Source organism: Macaca mulatta, chromosome 1, assembly GCF_049350105.2.
Source record: "Macaca mulatta isolate MMU2019108-1 chromosome 1, T2T-MMU8v2.0, whole genome shotgun sequence".
Taxonomy (NCBI): Eukaryota; Metazoa; Chordata; class Mammalia; order Primates; family Cercopithecidae; genus Macaca; species Macaca mulatta.
This window is the reverse complement of record NC_133406.1, coordinates 225,044,726-225,059,917: the sequence shown is the minus strand read 5'-3', so window position 1 is coordinate 225,059,917 and position 15,192 is coordinate 225,044,726. Positions and strand designations below refer to the sequence as shown.

The 15,192-nt window shown below is 46.4% G+C and overlaps 1 protein-coding gene across 8 annotated transcripts in view; it reads right to left on the bottom strand.

Annotated features, from left to right (window-relative positions):
- ZBTB17 (zinc finger and BTB domain containing 17) overlaps positions 1 to 12,624 on the bottom strand; it is a 34,900-nt gene extending 22,276 nt beyond the window's left edge. For 4 of the 8 annotated variants that reach the window (XM_077938723.1, XM_077938783.1, XM_015115808.3 and 1 more), the window contains exon 1: positions 12,506 to 12,624. Coding sequence is in view for 2 of the 8 variants with exons in the window: in XM_015115808.3 (XP_014971294.1) it covers positions 12,506 to 12,512 (7 nt within the window). In the remaining 6 variants the exon portion in view is untranslated. 8 annotated transcript variants of the gene reach the window in all.
- Positions 12,625 to 15,192: the final 2,568 nt, after the last annotated feature.

The window sequence follows — 15,192 nt, the reverse complement described above, 5'->3', positions numbered from 1 at the left end:
AAGGCAGACAGATTGCTTGAGCCCCAGAATTTGAGACTACCCTGGGCAAGATAGTGAGAACCCATTTCTAAAAAATATATAAATTAATTAATTTTAAAAAGCTCACACAATCCAGAAGTGAACATTACTAAGCAGTAATATATTCAGAGTTTGCTGCTGCCAGATGAAATGCAAAATTAAACCTATGAAACAACTCCATTTCTGGCAAAGGTACCCTGGCCAATTCTCCCACTGCCAACAGCCACAAATGCTGAATAAAAAGTATAAGACATCTTTTAAAATGCATCAAAGATTGGGAATGACAGTAAGAGGAATTAAAAATAAATTAAAATATATCAAAGAACTGACAGGTCAGTAAGTAATACGGAGAGGTCAAAACATATCTAAACAAGGGCTGAAGTCCAGAGAGCAAGTGGAACTCTGAGACCAGGTTTCAAGGAAAGACATTTGCAGAACTGGGCAAGATCGAGCCCCACCCTCCACCCCATCCCCAGGGGGAGGTCCCACGGGACCTTGGTGGAAAGAAGACAATATGGAAACGGCCTATATCAAATCTTGGTGCCCAACGGGGGAGGGAAAAATCTTCCCTGAGAATGTATAATGATTCGCAGTCCCCCAAAAGGACTACAGCCCACATTTACGCCTTATAAAACACATATTTCAGACAGCTGCAAGTGATCCCAGAAAGAAAGTATTAAATGCAAGAAGGAAGGAAGAACAATGAAAATAGTAAATATAAGTGAGCAAACCTAAACAAATGCTGAATAATGATGCTCATAAAAGTTGTAAAAGGACTGGCACAGTGGCTCACACCTCTAATCCTAGCACTTTGGGAGGCCAAGGCAGGAGGTTTGCTTGAGTCCAGGAGTTCAAGACCAGCATGTCTTTACCAAAAGAGACCCTGTATTTACCAAAAAAACAAAAAAAGTGAAAATTAGCAGGGTGTGGTGGCGAGTGCCTGTGGTCCCAGCTACTCGAGAAGCTGAGGCAGGAGGATTGCATAAGCCTAGAAGGTCAAGGCTGCAGTAAGCTGTGATTGTGCCACTGCACTGCAGCCTGGACAACACAGTGAGACCCTGTCTCTAGAGAGAGAGAGAGAAAAAAAAATGTTTAAAAAGAACTAAAATATACACCTACCGAATAAAAGTGGAAGAGGAAGTGACAGGAATTAAAGTGTTCACAGATCCTCACTGTTTGAGAGTAAGGTATAAAGACACTGACTAAATTTAGACTTTGATAAGTTATATAAATTGAAAGCTATACCACATTTATGGATCAGATGACTCAACATCACAAAAATGTCAACTCTACCCAATTTTAAATATTATAAACTCAATGCAATTCTAATAAAACATACCAACAATTGTTATGGCATTTGACAAGCATAATCTAACATGACAATGGGGCCAGGCAAGATGGCTCATGCCTGTAATCCAACATTTTGGGAGGCTGAGGCGGGAGGACTGCTTGAGCCCAGGAATTCAAGACTGGCTTGGGCAACATGGTGAAACCCTGTCTCTACAAAAAAGACAAAAATAGCTGAGCGTGGTGGCACATGCTTCTAGTCTCAGCTACTTGGGAGGCTGAGGTGGAAGGATAGCTTAAGCCTGGGAGGTCAAGGCTGTAGTGAGCCAAGATCGTACCACTGCACTACAGCCTGGGTGATAGAGCAAGACTCTGTCTCAGAAAAAAATAAAATGAAAATGGAAGAGCAATGGGCCAAGGATTTACTAGACACCAGGTCACCAGTTTTCTAAAATGATGTATTTTACAAGTCAGTGTGGTATTTAAAGAGACAGAGAACAGGCCGGGCATGGTGGCTCACGCCTGTAATCCCAGCACTTTGGGAGGTTGAGACGGGTGGATCATGAGGTCAGGAGTTCAAGACCAGCCTGGCCAAGATGCTGAAACCCTGTCTACTAAAAATAAAAAAAAAATTAGCTAGGCGTGGTGGCACGCATCTATAATCCCAGCTACTCAGGAAGCTGAGGCAGGAGAATCGCTTGAACCTGGGAGGTGGAACTTGCAGTAAGCCGAGATCGCGCCACTGCACTCCAGCCTGGGCAACAGAGTGAGACTCTGTCTCAAAAAAAAAAAAAAAAAAAAGAAAAAAATTCTGTTCATCAAAAACAGAAAATAAAATCCTACAGTGAAAAGACAAGCCACAAACTGGAAGTGGGTAGTTATAACACATATAACTGACAAAGAATTAGTATCCAAAATAAGAAATAAAAAACAAAAAACTAACAAAATGTCTACAAACCACCCAATAGAAAAATGAGCAAGACAATGTTTCCGAGAAGGTGAAATCTGAACGATCAGTAAGCAATGAAAAGATGCCCAACTCAGAACCAGGAAAATGCAAATCAAAACCACATGAGATGTCATTGTACGCCCACCAGATAAGTAAAAATGTTGAAGTCTGAAAATACCATTGTTGAGAGGATATGAGGCAAATGGAATCGTTGAAGGGTAAACTGGGGAAACCGTTTTGGAAACAACTTGGCATTATTTGGTTAAGTTGAAGACGCACATACCCCGTGACTCAACTCCACTCCCAGCTGCAGCCCCTGGAGAGGCTGTGCATACATGTCCCGGGAATGTGAACAGTGGCGCTGTTTGTCTCAGCAAAATACTGGACACAACCCAAATGTCCCCCAACAATAGAAAGGATAAATAAATTCTCATACAATGGAACATTATTCATCTGTGAAAATGAAATACCACTCTATGCAACCTGGATTAATGTCAAGGCACTGAAGAAAACAATATGATTATATTAAGTTCAAAAACCTGCAAAATTAAACGGTACATTGTTTAGCAACACAAACACATGGTAAGACTATAAAGAAAAGTAAGAGTGATGAAAGCAAAACTCAGGGATGACTTGGGCCGGGTGAGATCAGGGAAGGGACACAGGGAACTCCAAAGGTAACAGTAAGTTCTTTTTGAAAACTGGGTAATGGATACATGGAAGATGTTTCTTGTATCCTTATTCTTTACACTGAACACGTTCTTTTGTATGGAGTCAACATTTAACAAAAATGATTTACAAAGTTAAACAACTTCTTTCTTACTTTAAACAATGTTGCCAAGCATTAGTTTGGGCTGCTGACTGAGTCACAGTAACTGGGGAAAATCCCTGAGGGGCCCACATGGCCCTGAGACTACAGAAATGAGAAGAGCTTTGCTCTCTGAGCTCTGGTGAGACAGCTTCCCATGGGGCAGGTTGGCGAAATTCAAGTGGAGCCTGCCATTCAGGACAGGAAAGTGACTGCTTAGGTTAATAAGTTCCAGTATAGGAAGTGGTGCGGCTGGGGGGGGGAGAACAGATTTTACTGCCAGACCTTTCAAGACCAGAAGCTGAGTAGATTTTTGATGTTACAATGAACCCACCAAGCCTGCTTTCTGGCCTGCTCTCCACTCGCAGCGGGAATTCCCACCTCTGAGCCTCTGTCCACACTGCTGTTTAGATATGAGTGAACAACTCTCAATTCTAACCATGCCCTTTGCTTCCTTCCTTTGAAGCCCAGCCCTAAGAACCATCTCTCTCTTCAATTCATAACAAGCATGTTTGAATCCAAGAGCCTAAGCCCCAGTTTTCTACACGTATTTGTGCTGACTGCGTTACTGAGGTCAACCTTAATCACCCAGGGACTGTCAAGCTATTGATGTCCATAAGGAGTCCCTGTGCTGGCATTCCACACACACGCTTGCAGCAAAGCTCAATCACTCTGAGCCACAGTACTTACTCTCTGACCTCTATTATTTCAACCAGTTAAAAATTGTGGCCATGGGAGGCTGAGGTGGGAGGATCACTTGAGCCCTGGAGGTTGAGGCTGCAGTGAGCTACAATCCCAGCACTGCACTCCAACCTGGGCGACAGAGTAAGACCCTGTCCCAAAAATAAAAAATAAAAAATTAATTAAAAAATTAAAAAAAAACCGCAGCCAGCAAAAGAAGTAGATTATGATCTCCAGGACAATATGTTTTGTACACAAAATGTATTTGGAGTTTTTTGTTTTCATTAAAGCTGAGGTCCCTCCCTACTGTGATGTCAAATGTCAAACCCAACAATGAGTCACCCCGCAGGACACCACCCCTGCTCGCACCTGTAATCCCAGTCCTTTGGGATGGCATGGGTAGGTGGATTACTTGAACCCAGGAGTTCAAGACAAGCCTGGGCAACATGATGAAACCCTATCTCTACAAAAAACAGAAAAATCAGCTAGGTGTGGTGGTGTGTGCTAGTAGTCCCAGCTACTTGGGGGCTGAGTCAGGAAGATCGCTTGAGCCAGGGAGGTCGAGGCTGCCGTGAGCTATGACAGCTCCACTGCTCTCTAGCCTTGGCCACAGAGCAAGGTCCTAACTTAAAAAAAAAAAAGTTATATGAGGCTGGGTTTCGTGGTTCAAGTCTATAATACCACCCTTTGGAAGGCTGAGGCAGGAGCATTGCTTGCGCCCAGGAGTTTGGGACCAGCCTGGGTAACACAGTGAGATTCTATCTCTACAAAAAAAAAAAAAAAAGTTTCCTGGGAGGAGAGGGCGGTAACTTACTTTCCACAGGTACACCCTTGAGAACCTTCTGATTTTTTTCCCTTGTGCATGCATTCCCATACCAAATGTTGTTTTCTTCCTAAACTCTGCACATTTTCTGCTTTGACCCTCAAGAATCTTCTTCTATCAAATAACAGTAATTATGGAGCCAGGGACTCCACTAAGCACTTTACATGCATGACCTTAGTAATAATTCCACCCAATAAAGTTATATTCAAGGTAACTATCATCCCCATTTTACAACTGAGGAAACTGAGGGTTAGAAAGGTCAAGTACTTTGCCCAAGGGCATACAGCTAGTAATTATAAGAAGCAAACATGAGCCCAGATATGCCTGGCTTAGGAGTTTATGTTCCTAACTGCTACCCTATACTGCAGGGGTTTCTTAACTGGGGGTGATTTTGTGCCAGGCAATATCAGGAGACATTCTGGGGTGTCACCACTGGAGAAGAGTTACTACTGGCATCTATGGGTGGAGGCCAGAGATGCTACAGGAACCCACTCCCCACAACAAAGACTTATCTGGCCCCAAATGTCAGAAGTGTCAAGGTTGAGAAACCCTGCTATACTAGAACAAGACAAAAAGACAGAGAAACCGTCTTCTGACCAAAACTCTCACAGTTAAGGTCAGAGTTCACCATGTCTATTTCCCACATGACAGCCAAATGCCCAATAAACAAGCAGCATGCCAGCCCTCAATCACATGGAGTTTTCTCCAGCCCCAAATGCCATTTCCCCCTCAGCCAATCAAGACTGATCACCCACTCATCCAGCATTTGCTGAGCACCAGCTGTGTGCCAGGAAACAAGCTACACAGAGGCAGTACCAGGATAAATAAGACCCTGTCCCTGCATCCAAGATGTTGGCAGTCTCATGGAAAGACAGGCAAGGAAACCTAGGATCATAATTAAGGTGAAAATGTGTCAACAGAGATTAAAAACAGGATGCTAAGAAATCGCAGGGGAGGGGCTCCAAACTCACTCGGGTTGGAGGAAGTGGGAATGGCTCAGAAACGGCTTCCCAGAAGCATCTGAACTTGAAGGAATTAACAGGTAGAGAGAATCCTCAAAACACTCCTTACCAGATCTCTCAGAATATGGTCTCTGAGTATCCAAGGTTTGATTACTTTAATTAGAAAGCTTGGGGGAACGCTCCCGGAAAACAGGGGGGAGCACAGAGCAGTCCTCGACCCTCCATGCACAACCTGGATAGCCCCTGCCACAAAGCAGGATGGCAACCTGGCTTCCCCACAGGTTTGGGCCTTCCTCCACTTTAATCCTGACTGGTCTCCAGCTTCCGACCAGCCTGTACCTTGCAGCAGGAGGTAAGTCACATTTCATAAATGTCCACTATACCAGGGGTCCCCAACCCGTGGGCCATAGACCACTACTGGTCCGTGGCCTGTTAGGAAGTGGGCTGCATGGCAGGTGAGCGGCGGGCGAGTGAGCAGGCAGGTGAGCGAAGCTTCATCTGTATTTACAGCCGCTCCCCATCGCTCGCCATTACCGCCTGAGCTCCGCTTCCTATCAGATTGGCAGCAGCATTAGATACTCACAGGAGCTCAACCCCTATTGTGAACTGCACATGTGAAGGGTCTAGGTTGTGTGCTTCTCAAGAGAATCTAATGCCTGATGATCTGTCACTGTCTTCCATCAACCCCAGATGGGATTGTCTAGCTGCAGGAAAAGCAGCTCAGGGCTCCCACTGATTCTACATGATGGTGAATTGTACAATTATTTCATTATATATTATAATGTAATAATAATAGAAATAAAGTGCATAGTAAATGTAATGTATTTAAGTCAACCTGAAACCACCTCCCACCCCTACCCCTCAGCCCCCTGTCCATGCAAAAACTGTCCCCTACAAAACCGGTCCCTGGTGCCAAAAACGTTGGAGGTTACGGGCCGTGCCACAGCTGGCAGTCCCGGGTGCATGGGGGTCGAGGGGCATGAGGCAGCAGCGTGGGGACTCCGGGTCCCAGAGGCTGCCCATGGGGTGGGAGGTGTGAGGCCACTGCCTGCCCGGGGCTTGGAGAGTAGGTGGAGCAGGGCGGGGAGATGATAAATTGACCGTTATCTCAGGATGTCTCTTTTTGGCTACCAATATCTTCGCCATCACCAGCATCACCAACCCAGACTGGCTCAACACCAGGGAGTCTGTGGGAGCACTCACTGTGGGCCTCGTGGGACAGTGTCAAACCATCCATGGATGAGAGGGGATGTGCACCCCTCCCCGGCTTCCCCTGGAGTGGGTCACCATGCTGTTTTTTCTCATGGGAATCATTTGACTGTCACATGCAGTTTGCTGGTGGCTTCCCCCTGGGGAAGAGAAGCTACAATATATGTTCAACGGATAGCATTCACTGGAATGATGCTTTTCTGTATGGCTGCCCTCATATTTCCAATAGGATTTTACATCAGTGAAGTTGGAGGTCAATCTTATAAATTACCCAACAGCACGGTAATTGGGTTATCCTATGTACTTTCTGTCTTATCAATTTTCTTTCTTTATCAATTTTCTTTCCAACCCAACTGATGCTCAGAAGAAAAAACAATGCTTTGATTTGCTCTCACTATGGACTTAAAAAAAGAAAGAAAAAAAAAAGAAGAGCCTTTTTATTTATTTATTTTTCTTTTTTTGAGATAGACTCTCAATCTATCGCCCAGGCTAGAGTGCAGTGGTGTGATCTCAGCTCACTGCAACCTCCGCCTCCTGGGTTCAAGCGATTCTCCTGCCTCAGCCTTCCAAGTAGCTGGGACTACAGGCACCCGCCACCACACCCAGCTAATTTTTTTTTTTTTGAGACGGAGTCTCGCTCTGTCGCCCAGACTGAAGCGCAGTGGCACGATCTTGGCTCACTGCAACCTCCACTTCGCAGGTTCAAGTGATTCTCCTGCCTCAGCCTCCCGAGTAGCTGGGATTACAGGCGCCTGTTTTTTGTATTTTTAGTGGAGATGGGGTTTCACCATGTTAGTCAGGATGGTCTCGATCTCCTGACCTCGTGATCCACCCGCCTTGGTCTCCCAAAGTGCTGGGATTACAGGCGTGAGACACCGCGCTCAGCCAGGAGAGCCTTTTCCATAACCAAATACAGACAATACTCACTAAATCTCCTGAGCATATTCAGGCAGTCAAGTCTGCACTGTGATAGCAACCTAGAGAAGGAGAATGCTTTCTACTGAAAAGCATGTGGCCCTTTGTGACTCTGTTGTTCCATTTTTAATGTCTAATGATTCATGAGAGGAACAAAAAGAAGTCGAAGTAGTTATGTATCATGTGGACCAGAGGGATGCAAGAGAAGTTCATGTGGGGCTGGCCTCACCTCCTGAGAAATCAGTGTTCACAACTTCCTTGTAATAGTATGAACCTTTGGCACCATTACTGCACCAAGAAGCCAATAGATCAAAATTTGTTTGCTAAAATATATGTACAAATTCTGAAATTCTCTATTCTCTGTGTATGAAAAAAAAAAATCAAACACTAAGACACATGTTTTGGGTAGGTGGGTGGGTGGGGGAAACCTTCTGTCTGTCTCTCTCTCTATATATATACACACACATATATATCTCTCTCTCTATATATATACTATATATATAAAATATATATTTTGCCAACAGAAAAAAAAAAAAAAAACGAAAAGGTTGGGGAGCGCTGCACTATGCAGCAAACCCTGTGAATTACCTGCCTGACCTCACGTAATTCTCCAAACAATTCTGTGAGGTAGATGTTGTCATCCCTATTTTACAGATGAGGAAACTGAGGCTCAGCGATGAAACCGAGTAAAAAGGCTTGCTGTCTGATGTGTCAGAAGACAATCTTGTGATTAGGAAAATTAGTAGTCATTAGGTTTTTTTTTTTTTTTTTTTAACTCTTTGGGGCACAGTTTCAGAAGGAACTGACTGTCATGACACAGAGCCACTCAACGGGAGGGCAGATTCACACCTGACTCCAGAGTCCTAGCTGCCTCTATCTGTCCAAGGGGAATTTTACAGTGATCAGTCCAAAATGTGCCGTTCACAACATCTTCACTCCCCCAAGGAAAGCCTTCTAGTGCCAGTGCAACCTCCCTCTGTGGGCAACACCCTCTACCAGCCCTCCAAAGCATTTCCTGCATTGCATTGTGAGGATACACGTGGCTGGGAGCACCTGCTCCAGGGATTCAGTCTTACTCATGCCAGCATGCCTAGCACCCAGCACAATGCCTGACACATGTTGGGCACAGAAACAATGAATGGGATAAACAAGCCTGGCCTCCCCGGGCCCAAGCCCTGTAAACCTACCCAAAGCCAGAGTAGCCTGCCTTGGGGACTCAGTGCACCTCCCCTCAGGCGGGGATCACACCCCAAGACAGTAATCCAGACAGACTGAAGACACAGAAGGTTCTCTCAGCCAGCTTTTTCTCCAGCACTGAAACAGTCACAATCTGTTCTTTAGCTGTGCACCAGATGCAGGAACTGGCTTATGTCTGGGAACCATGTTGTACAAAAATGCCTCCTTAAACATTAGAACCTTAAAAGGAATGAGTGTGTGCTCGCTGCTCTGTTTCCCTTTTTGCCCTAAGGAGATCATACATGATGGCAGGAGTTACAGCAGCCAGCTTGGACCATGAGATGGAAGCCTAAGTTTGAGTAAGAAAAGTCACATTATCAAAGGAATCCTGCTCCCAGATGATCTCACAGAACACAGCAAGCTGCTCTACCAGCTCTGGACTGCATACTTCCAGAATGTTAAGGAGCAAGGAATAAACTTCTGTTTCCGCCACTGTAGATTTCACCTAACTAAAGATGTGAGCATTGCCCGCTGATCATCCACTCTGGCCTCTCTGTATGTAAAACAATAATAGTAATATCAACAATTTCCCAACCAAACTGTAACTGGAATTTTGTCATTACTGTATAATTTTAAAGAAAAGGCTATCAGGAAAGAATCATTTGAATCATGTTGAACCTAGAGAAGAAGGACAAACTGATCTGATTTGTTTCATCCTTGAGTATTATAGACATACCTCAGATTTCCAGATAGCCCAGGCTACTCTTTTCTGACAGTTTGCCTGTGTAAACTCCAGCTTGGCTCCCCTCATCCGGCTCATTACCTGAATCAATGACATACAAGTGGAAAATCTGATGAGAACCTAAAGGGTACCTGCTCCCTCAGAGCTGCCCTTTCATGCATCCATCAAACATAGACAAATACAGAGTGCTGAGCACAGAGCCTGGCCCAAGGAAGTGCTGAATAAATAGCCTGGTCTGTGCCAGACAACATGCTGACACTGGGACACAAAGATGTACAGACTCAGCCTCAGGCCCTGCTCTCAAGATCTGCTGCTCAGTGAGAGACAGGACACAATGTTGAGAAGCAAAAAACGATGAGGTTTGTACCCAAGCATTATTGCAGCATTGACACTGCTCTGGGATATCCTGGACACTTTGTTTCTCATTGCATACTCTACCCTAGGCGAGCTCATCCCCTCCCATGACTTCAGTGACCTTTGATGGTGACAACTGTTAGATCACCGCTGAACAGGTGCACTTGAATGCTTTACAGGCATTCAACTCCAACATGTTCAAAACTAAACATATCTGCCCTCCCCCAAATCTGCTCCCCGTACTGCTCCCTATCACACGGAGCAGCATCCAACACCCATCAGTCAAAAACTGGAGTGATCCTGACTCCTTCCTGCCCCTAACTCTCATCAAACTAATCACCAAATGTTGTCAATTCTATCTCTAAAACCATCTCTCCTCACTCTCCTCACTCTCTGCCTCTAACTTTATTTCTCACTTGGATTATTCTAGCAGGCTCTTAATTAGCCTACAGGCCCACTCCCTTTGATACATTCTTCACTTAACCAGAGTGAGCTTCCTAATCCACAAATCTGATTCGTGGCCAGGTGTGGTTGCACATGCCTATAATCCCGGTACTTTGGGAGGCTGAGGCGTGAGGATCATTTGAGGCCAAGAGTTCGAGACCAGTCTGGGCAACACAGTGAGAACCCATCTCTACTAAAAATTTAAAAAATTAGCCAGGTGTTGTGGTGCACGCCTGTAGTCCCAGCTAGTTGGGAGGCTGAGGCAGGAGGATTGCTTGAGTTCAGGTCGAGGCTGCAGTGAACTATGATTACGCTGCCACTGCACTCCAGCCTGGGTGACAGAGCAAGTCTTAGTCTCAAGTAACAAACAAACAAACAACCTGATTCTTTTATTTCAGGCTGGAAATAAAAGAATCCTCCCACCTCAGCTTTCCGAGAAGCTGGGACCACCAGAGGTGTGCTCCACCATGCCCAGCTTTTTTTTTTTTTTTCTTTTTTTTCTTTTTTTTTAATAAGGATGGGGTCTTGCCATGTTGCCCAGGCTTGTCTCAAACTCCTGGGCTCAAGCGATCATCCCACATTGGCCTCCCAAAGTGCCAGAATTACAGAGTAAGCCACCACACCTGGCCACAGATCTGATTCTTAAATGGCTTCCCATTAACCTAAAATGTAAAGTCCTTAACTAGGTTTACAACGTCCCCTAAGACCAGACCATGGCTTGCTGCTGCTGCTTTTTTTTTTTTTTTTTTTTTTTGAGACGGAATCTCGCTCTGTTGCCCAGGCTGGAGTACAATGGCGCCATCTGGGCTCACTGCAACCTCCGCCTCCCGAGTTCAAGCGATTCTCATACCTCAGCTTCCCCAGTAGCTGGGACTACAGGCGCTCGCAAGCACGACCGGCTAATTTTTGTATTTTTAGTAGAGACGGGGGTTTCACCATATTGGCCAGGGTGGTCTTGAACTCCTGACCTCAAGTGATCTGCCCGCCTGGGTCTCCCAAAGTGCTGAGATTACAAGCGTGAGCCACTGCGCCCGGCCCAGTCTGCTTCTTTATTGAGCCTGATCTCTCTCTCGCCTCTCTCTCTGCAAAGATGAGTTTTCTCGCAAACTACACCCTCAACTGAGAATACTCGTTTTTCTGCCTCACTCCCCTGAGCTTCCCTTAGATCTTAGTTTTCTGGCGGACAGAAGCCTCCCGGGAGTCCCCCTTGGCTGAGTGATGTGTCTCTGTGCTCCAGAGGAAGGAGGGCTTTCTGCCCTCGCAGCAGTATCAGAATTGCTGATTTACCTGTATGTCTCCCACATGGGTCTCTGAGCTCTGGGTGACGATGGGGATACAATTAATAACAGCAACAAACACACAGCATTTACTTTGTGCCCATAAGTGTTCTAGGAACCTCATTTCCCCTTTATTACAATCTTAGGAGGCAGATTTTATTACCATCTCTGCTTAAAGGCTGAGTAAACCCAGGCAGAGAGAAAAAGCCAAAAGTGCTTAAGGTCACAGCAGGGAGTGGGGATTCAAACCCCGCTGCTGGGCTCCACGGTTCACACTCCTAACCGCTACTCCAGGATCCAGCCCGCCCGCATCACTCGCTCTAGCTTCAGCATCTATCAGGTGCTGAACCACCGTCCGTAGGACGAATGAATGAATGAAATGATTTTATACAGGGACAGCGTCGGCCTCCTCTCTTGTCAGCTCCTCCTAGGCCCGGGCAGCCCCGCTCCCTCCCGCCCCGGCCGCCCGACGGGAGCTGCCCCGGCACTGCGCTCCCTCGCGGCCGCAGAACGCCCACCCTCTACAGCGCGCGGGGTCAAGGGGCGGTGACAGCCGGGCGGCGGGGGCGGAGATGCTACCAGCTGGGGTGTCATCCAGCCCGGGAGGTGACACGCGCCCCTTCGCCCGGGCGGTCGCTCTGGCCGCCCACTCCCCACCAGCACGCCCGGCGACGCCCCCCCGTCCCGCCACCCCACAATCTCCCGCCCGGCAGTGTCCCCTCAGCCCCGGTTCGGATCCCATTCCACTTCCCTCCCCTCCCCCACACAACCGTCACCGGCGTCCCACCGCGCCCCATCCTCTGCCGCCTCCACCCCGGCTCCCGGGACTTCCCCGGCCCCGGGCGATTGTTGACCCTCACCTGCCATGTCCCGGACCCCACCGCAGAGGGAGGTGCATCACGGCCGCGAGAAGGCCGGGGACAGCACTACAGAGCAGACAAAGGGCGCCGCCATGTTAGAGTCGGGCGGAACCGACCTCGCAGGCTTCCCGGCTGCAACTTCCGGCGCATGCGCAGCGTCCTCGCTAGGCGAGCGCCCATAGACAGACGCATGCGCCTAGCTATCCAAAAGTTCCACCTTACAGTACTTGTGCGCTGAGACTTGTCCTCATTGTACCCCTGCGTTGGTTTCTCTTCCAAATGTAACAGTAACATCATGTGTTCAGCTCTTACTATGTGCCAGGCACTGTGTTAAGCGCTTTACATGCACTATCTCTTTAAATCCTCTCACCAATTATAAGATAGTATTATTCTCCTAATTTTAAAAAAGGGGAAACAGACTCAAAAAGTGTAAATGAATTGTCCAGGGCCACATATTCTTGTAAGTGGTGGACCGGAGATGTGAATCTACTTGCGGCTTCAAAGCTGCAGATCCCAGTTGTGTTTTTCTACCTTCTAAGCCGAACATTATCCCCTTCCCTGATTATCTTGGACGTGAATAAAGGTGTCTGAAAACAAAAGTGTCTGCAGATTTGCACGGCCCCTCTGTGGCCCCTCTTCTACCTTTTTGGTAGCTCTAGGCCACTGGTTTCTCCACTTTCTCACAGTCTGAGGGCTTTCTTCTTTGTTTACTTCTAGGCCTGATTATTTTCCATAATCTATAATTTTAACAACACTCTTGCCACTACTGTAAGCTCTTTGCTCCCTTGTCTTTTTGTCACATGGATTTGGTAAGAATACCTACGCTGTGTGAATCCAACTGCACCTTTTCTCTTTGTTTGCTCCCAGACAGCCAAGCACAGCTGAAGAAAGTAGGCAGTGGCGAGACTGTTCCCTAGAGATTTATGTCCGCTAGCCTTCAGTGGGACTGCAACATATGCCGATCTGGCAACTCACTCCTGTCTTCACAATGGCTAGAGAAACAAAAAAGCCCAGCAGTTGACCCCTTCTTGTCTTTTTTTTTTTTTTTTTTTTTCCTTTTTGAGACGTAGTCTCGCTCTGTCGCCCAGGCTGGAGTGCAGTGTGCAAGCTCCGCCTCCCAAGTTCATGCCATTCTCCTGCCTCAGCCTCCGGAGTAGCTGGGACCACAGGCGCCCGCCACCTCGCCCGGCTAATTTTTTGTATTTTTAGTAGAGACGGGGTTTCACGGTGTTAGCCAGGATGGTCTCGATCTTCTGACCTCGTGATCTGCCTACCTCGGCCTCCCAAGGTACTGGGATTACAGGCATGAGCCAGCACGCCTGGCCGTCTTTCTTTTCTTTTCTTTTTTTTTTTTTCTTTTTAGATGGGGAATCGCTATGCTGCCCAGGCTGGACTGAAACCCCTAGGTCTAAGCATCCCATTTCAGCCTCCCCAGTAGCTGAGACTACAGGCATGTGCACCCACAGCTGGCTAACTTCACACATTCTTTTTAATCACATTTTTAATTTTTATTTCAGTAGTTTTTGGGGAACAGGTGGTGTTTGGTTGGGTGGATAAGTTCTTTAGTCGTGGTTTCTGTGAATTTGGGGGACCCATCACCCAAACAGTGTACATTGTACCCAAGGTGTAGTCCTTTATCCCTCACCCCTCCCACCCTTCCCCCTGAGTTCCCAAAGTCCATTGTATCATTCTTATGCCTTTGCATCCTCATGGCTTAGCTCCCACTTAAAAGTGAGAACATACGATATTTGGTTTTCCATTCCTGAGTTACTTCATTTTGAATAATGGTCTCTAGCTCCATCCAGGTTGCTGCAAATGCCATTATTTCATTCCTTTTTATGGCTGAGTATTATTCCATGTTATATATATACATTTTCTTTATCCACTCATGCACAGATGGGCATTTGAGCTCGTTCTATATTTTTGCAATTATGAACTGTGCTGCTACAAACATGTGTGTGGAAGTGTCTTTTTCATAGAATGACTTATTTTCCTCTGGGTAGATACCCGCTAGTGGGATTGCTGGAGCTAATGGCAGATTTACTTTTAGTTCTTTAAGGAATCTCCATACTGTTTTCCATAGTGATTGTACTAGTTTACATTCCCACCAGCAGTGTAAAAGTGTTCCCTTTTCACCACATCCATGTCAGCATCTATTATTTTTTTATTTTTGATTATGGCCATTCATGAAGGAGTAGGTATCGCTTTATGGTTTTGATTTGTATTTCCCTGATAATTAGTGATATTGAGCATTTTTTCACATGTTTGTTGGCCATTTGTGTATTTTCTTTTAAGAATTATCGGGCAGGGCATAGTGGCTCACGCCTGTAATCCCAGCACTTTGGGAGGTCAAGGAGGGCAGATCACCTGAGGTCAGGAGTTCGACACCAGCCTGGTCAACATGGCGAAACTCCGTCTCTACTAAAAAATACAAAAAAACAAAAGCCAGCATCGTGGCGGGCACCTGTAGTCCCAGCTACTCAGGAGGCTGAGGCAGGGAGAATTGCTTGAGCCCGAGGTTGCAGTGAGCCGAGATTGCACCACTGCACACTAGCCTGGGCGACAGTGCGAGACTCCATCTCAAAAAAAAAAAAAGAATTGTCTATTCATGTCCTTAGCATGTGACTTTTTGATAGGATTATTTGCTTTTTTCTTGCTGATTTGTTTGAGTTCCTTGTAGATTCTGG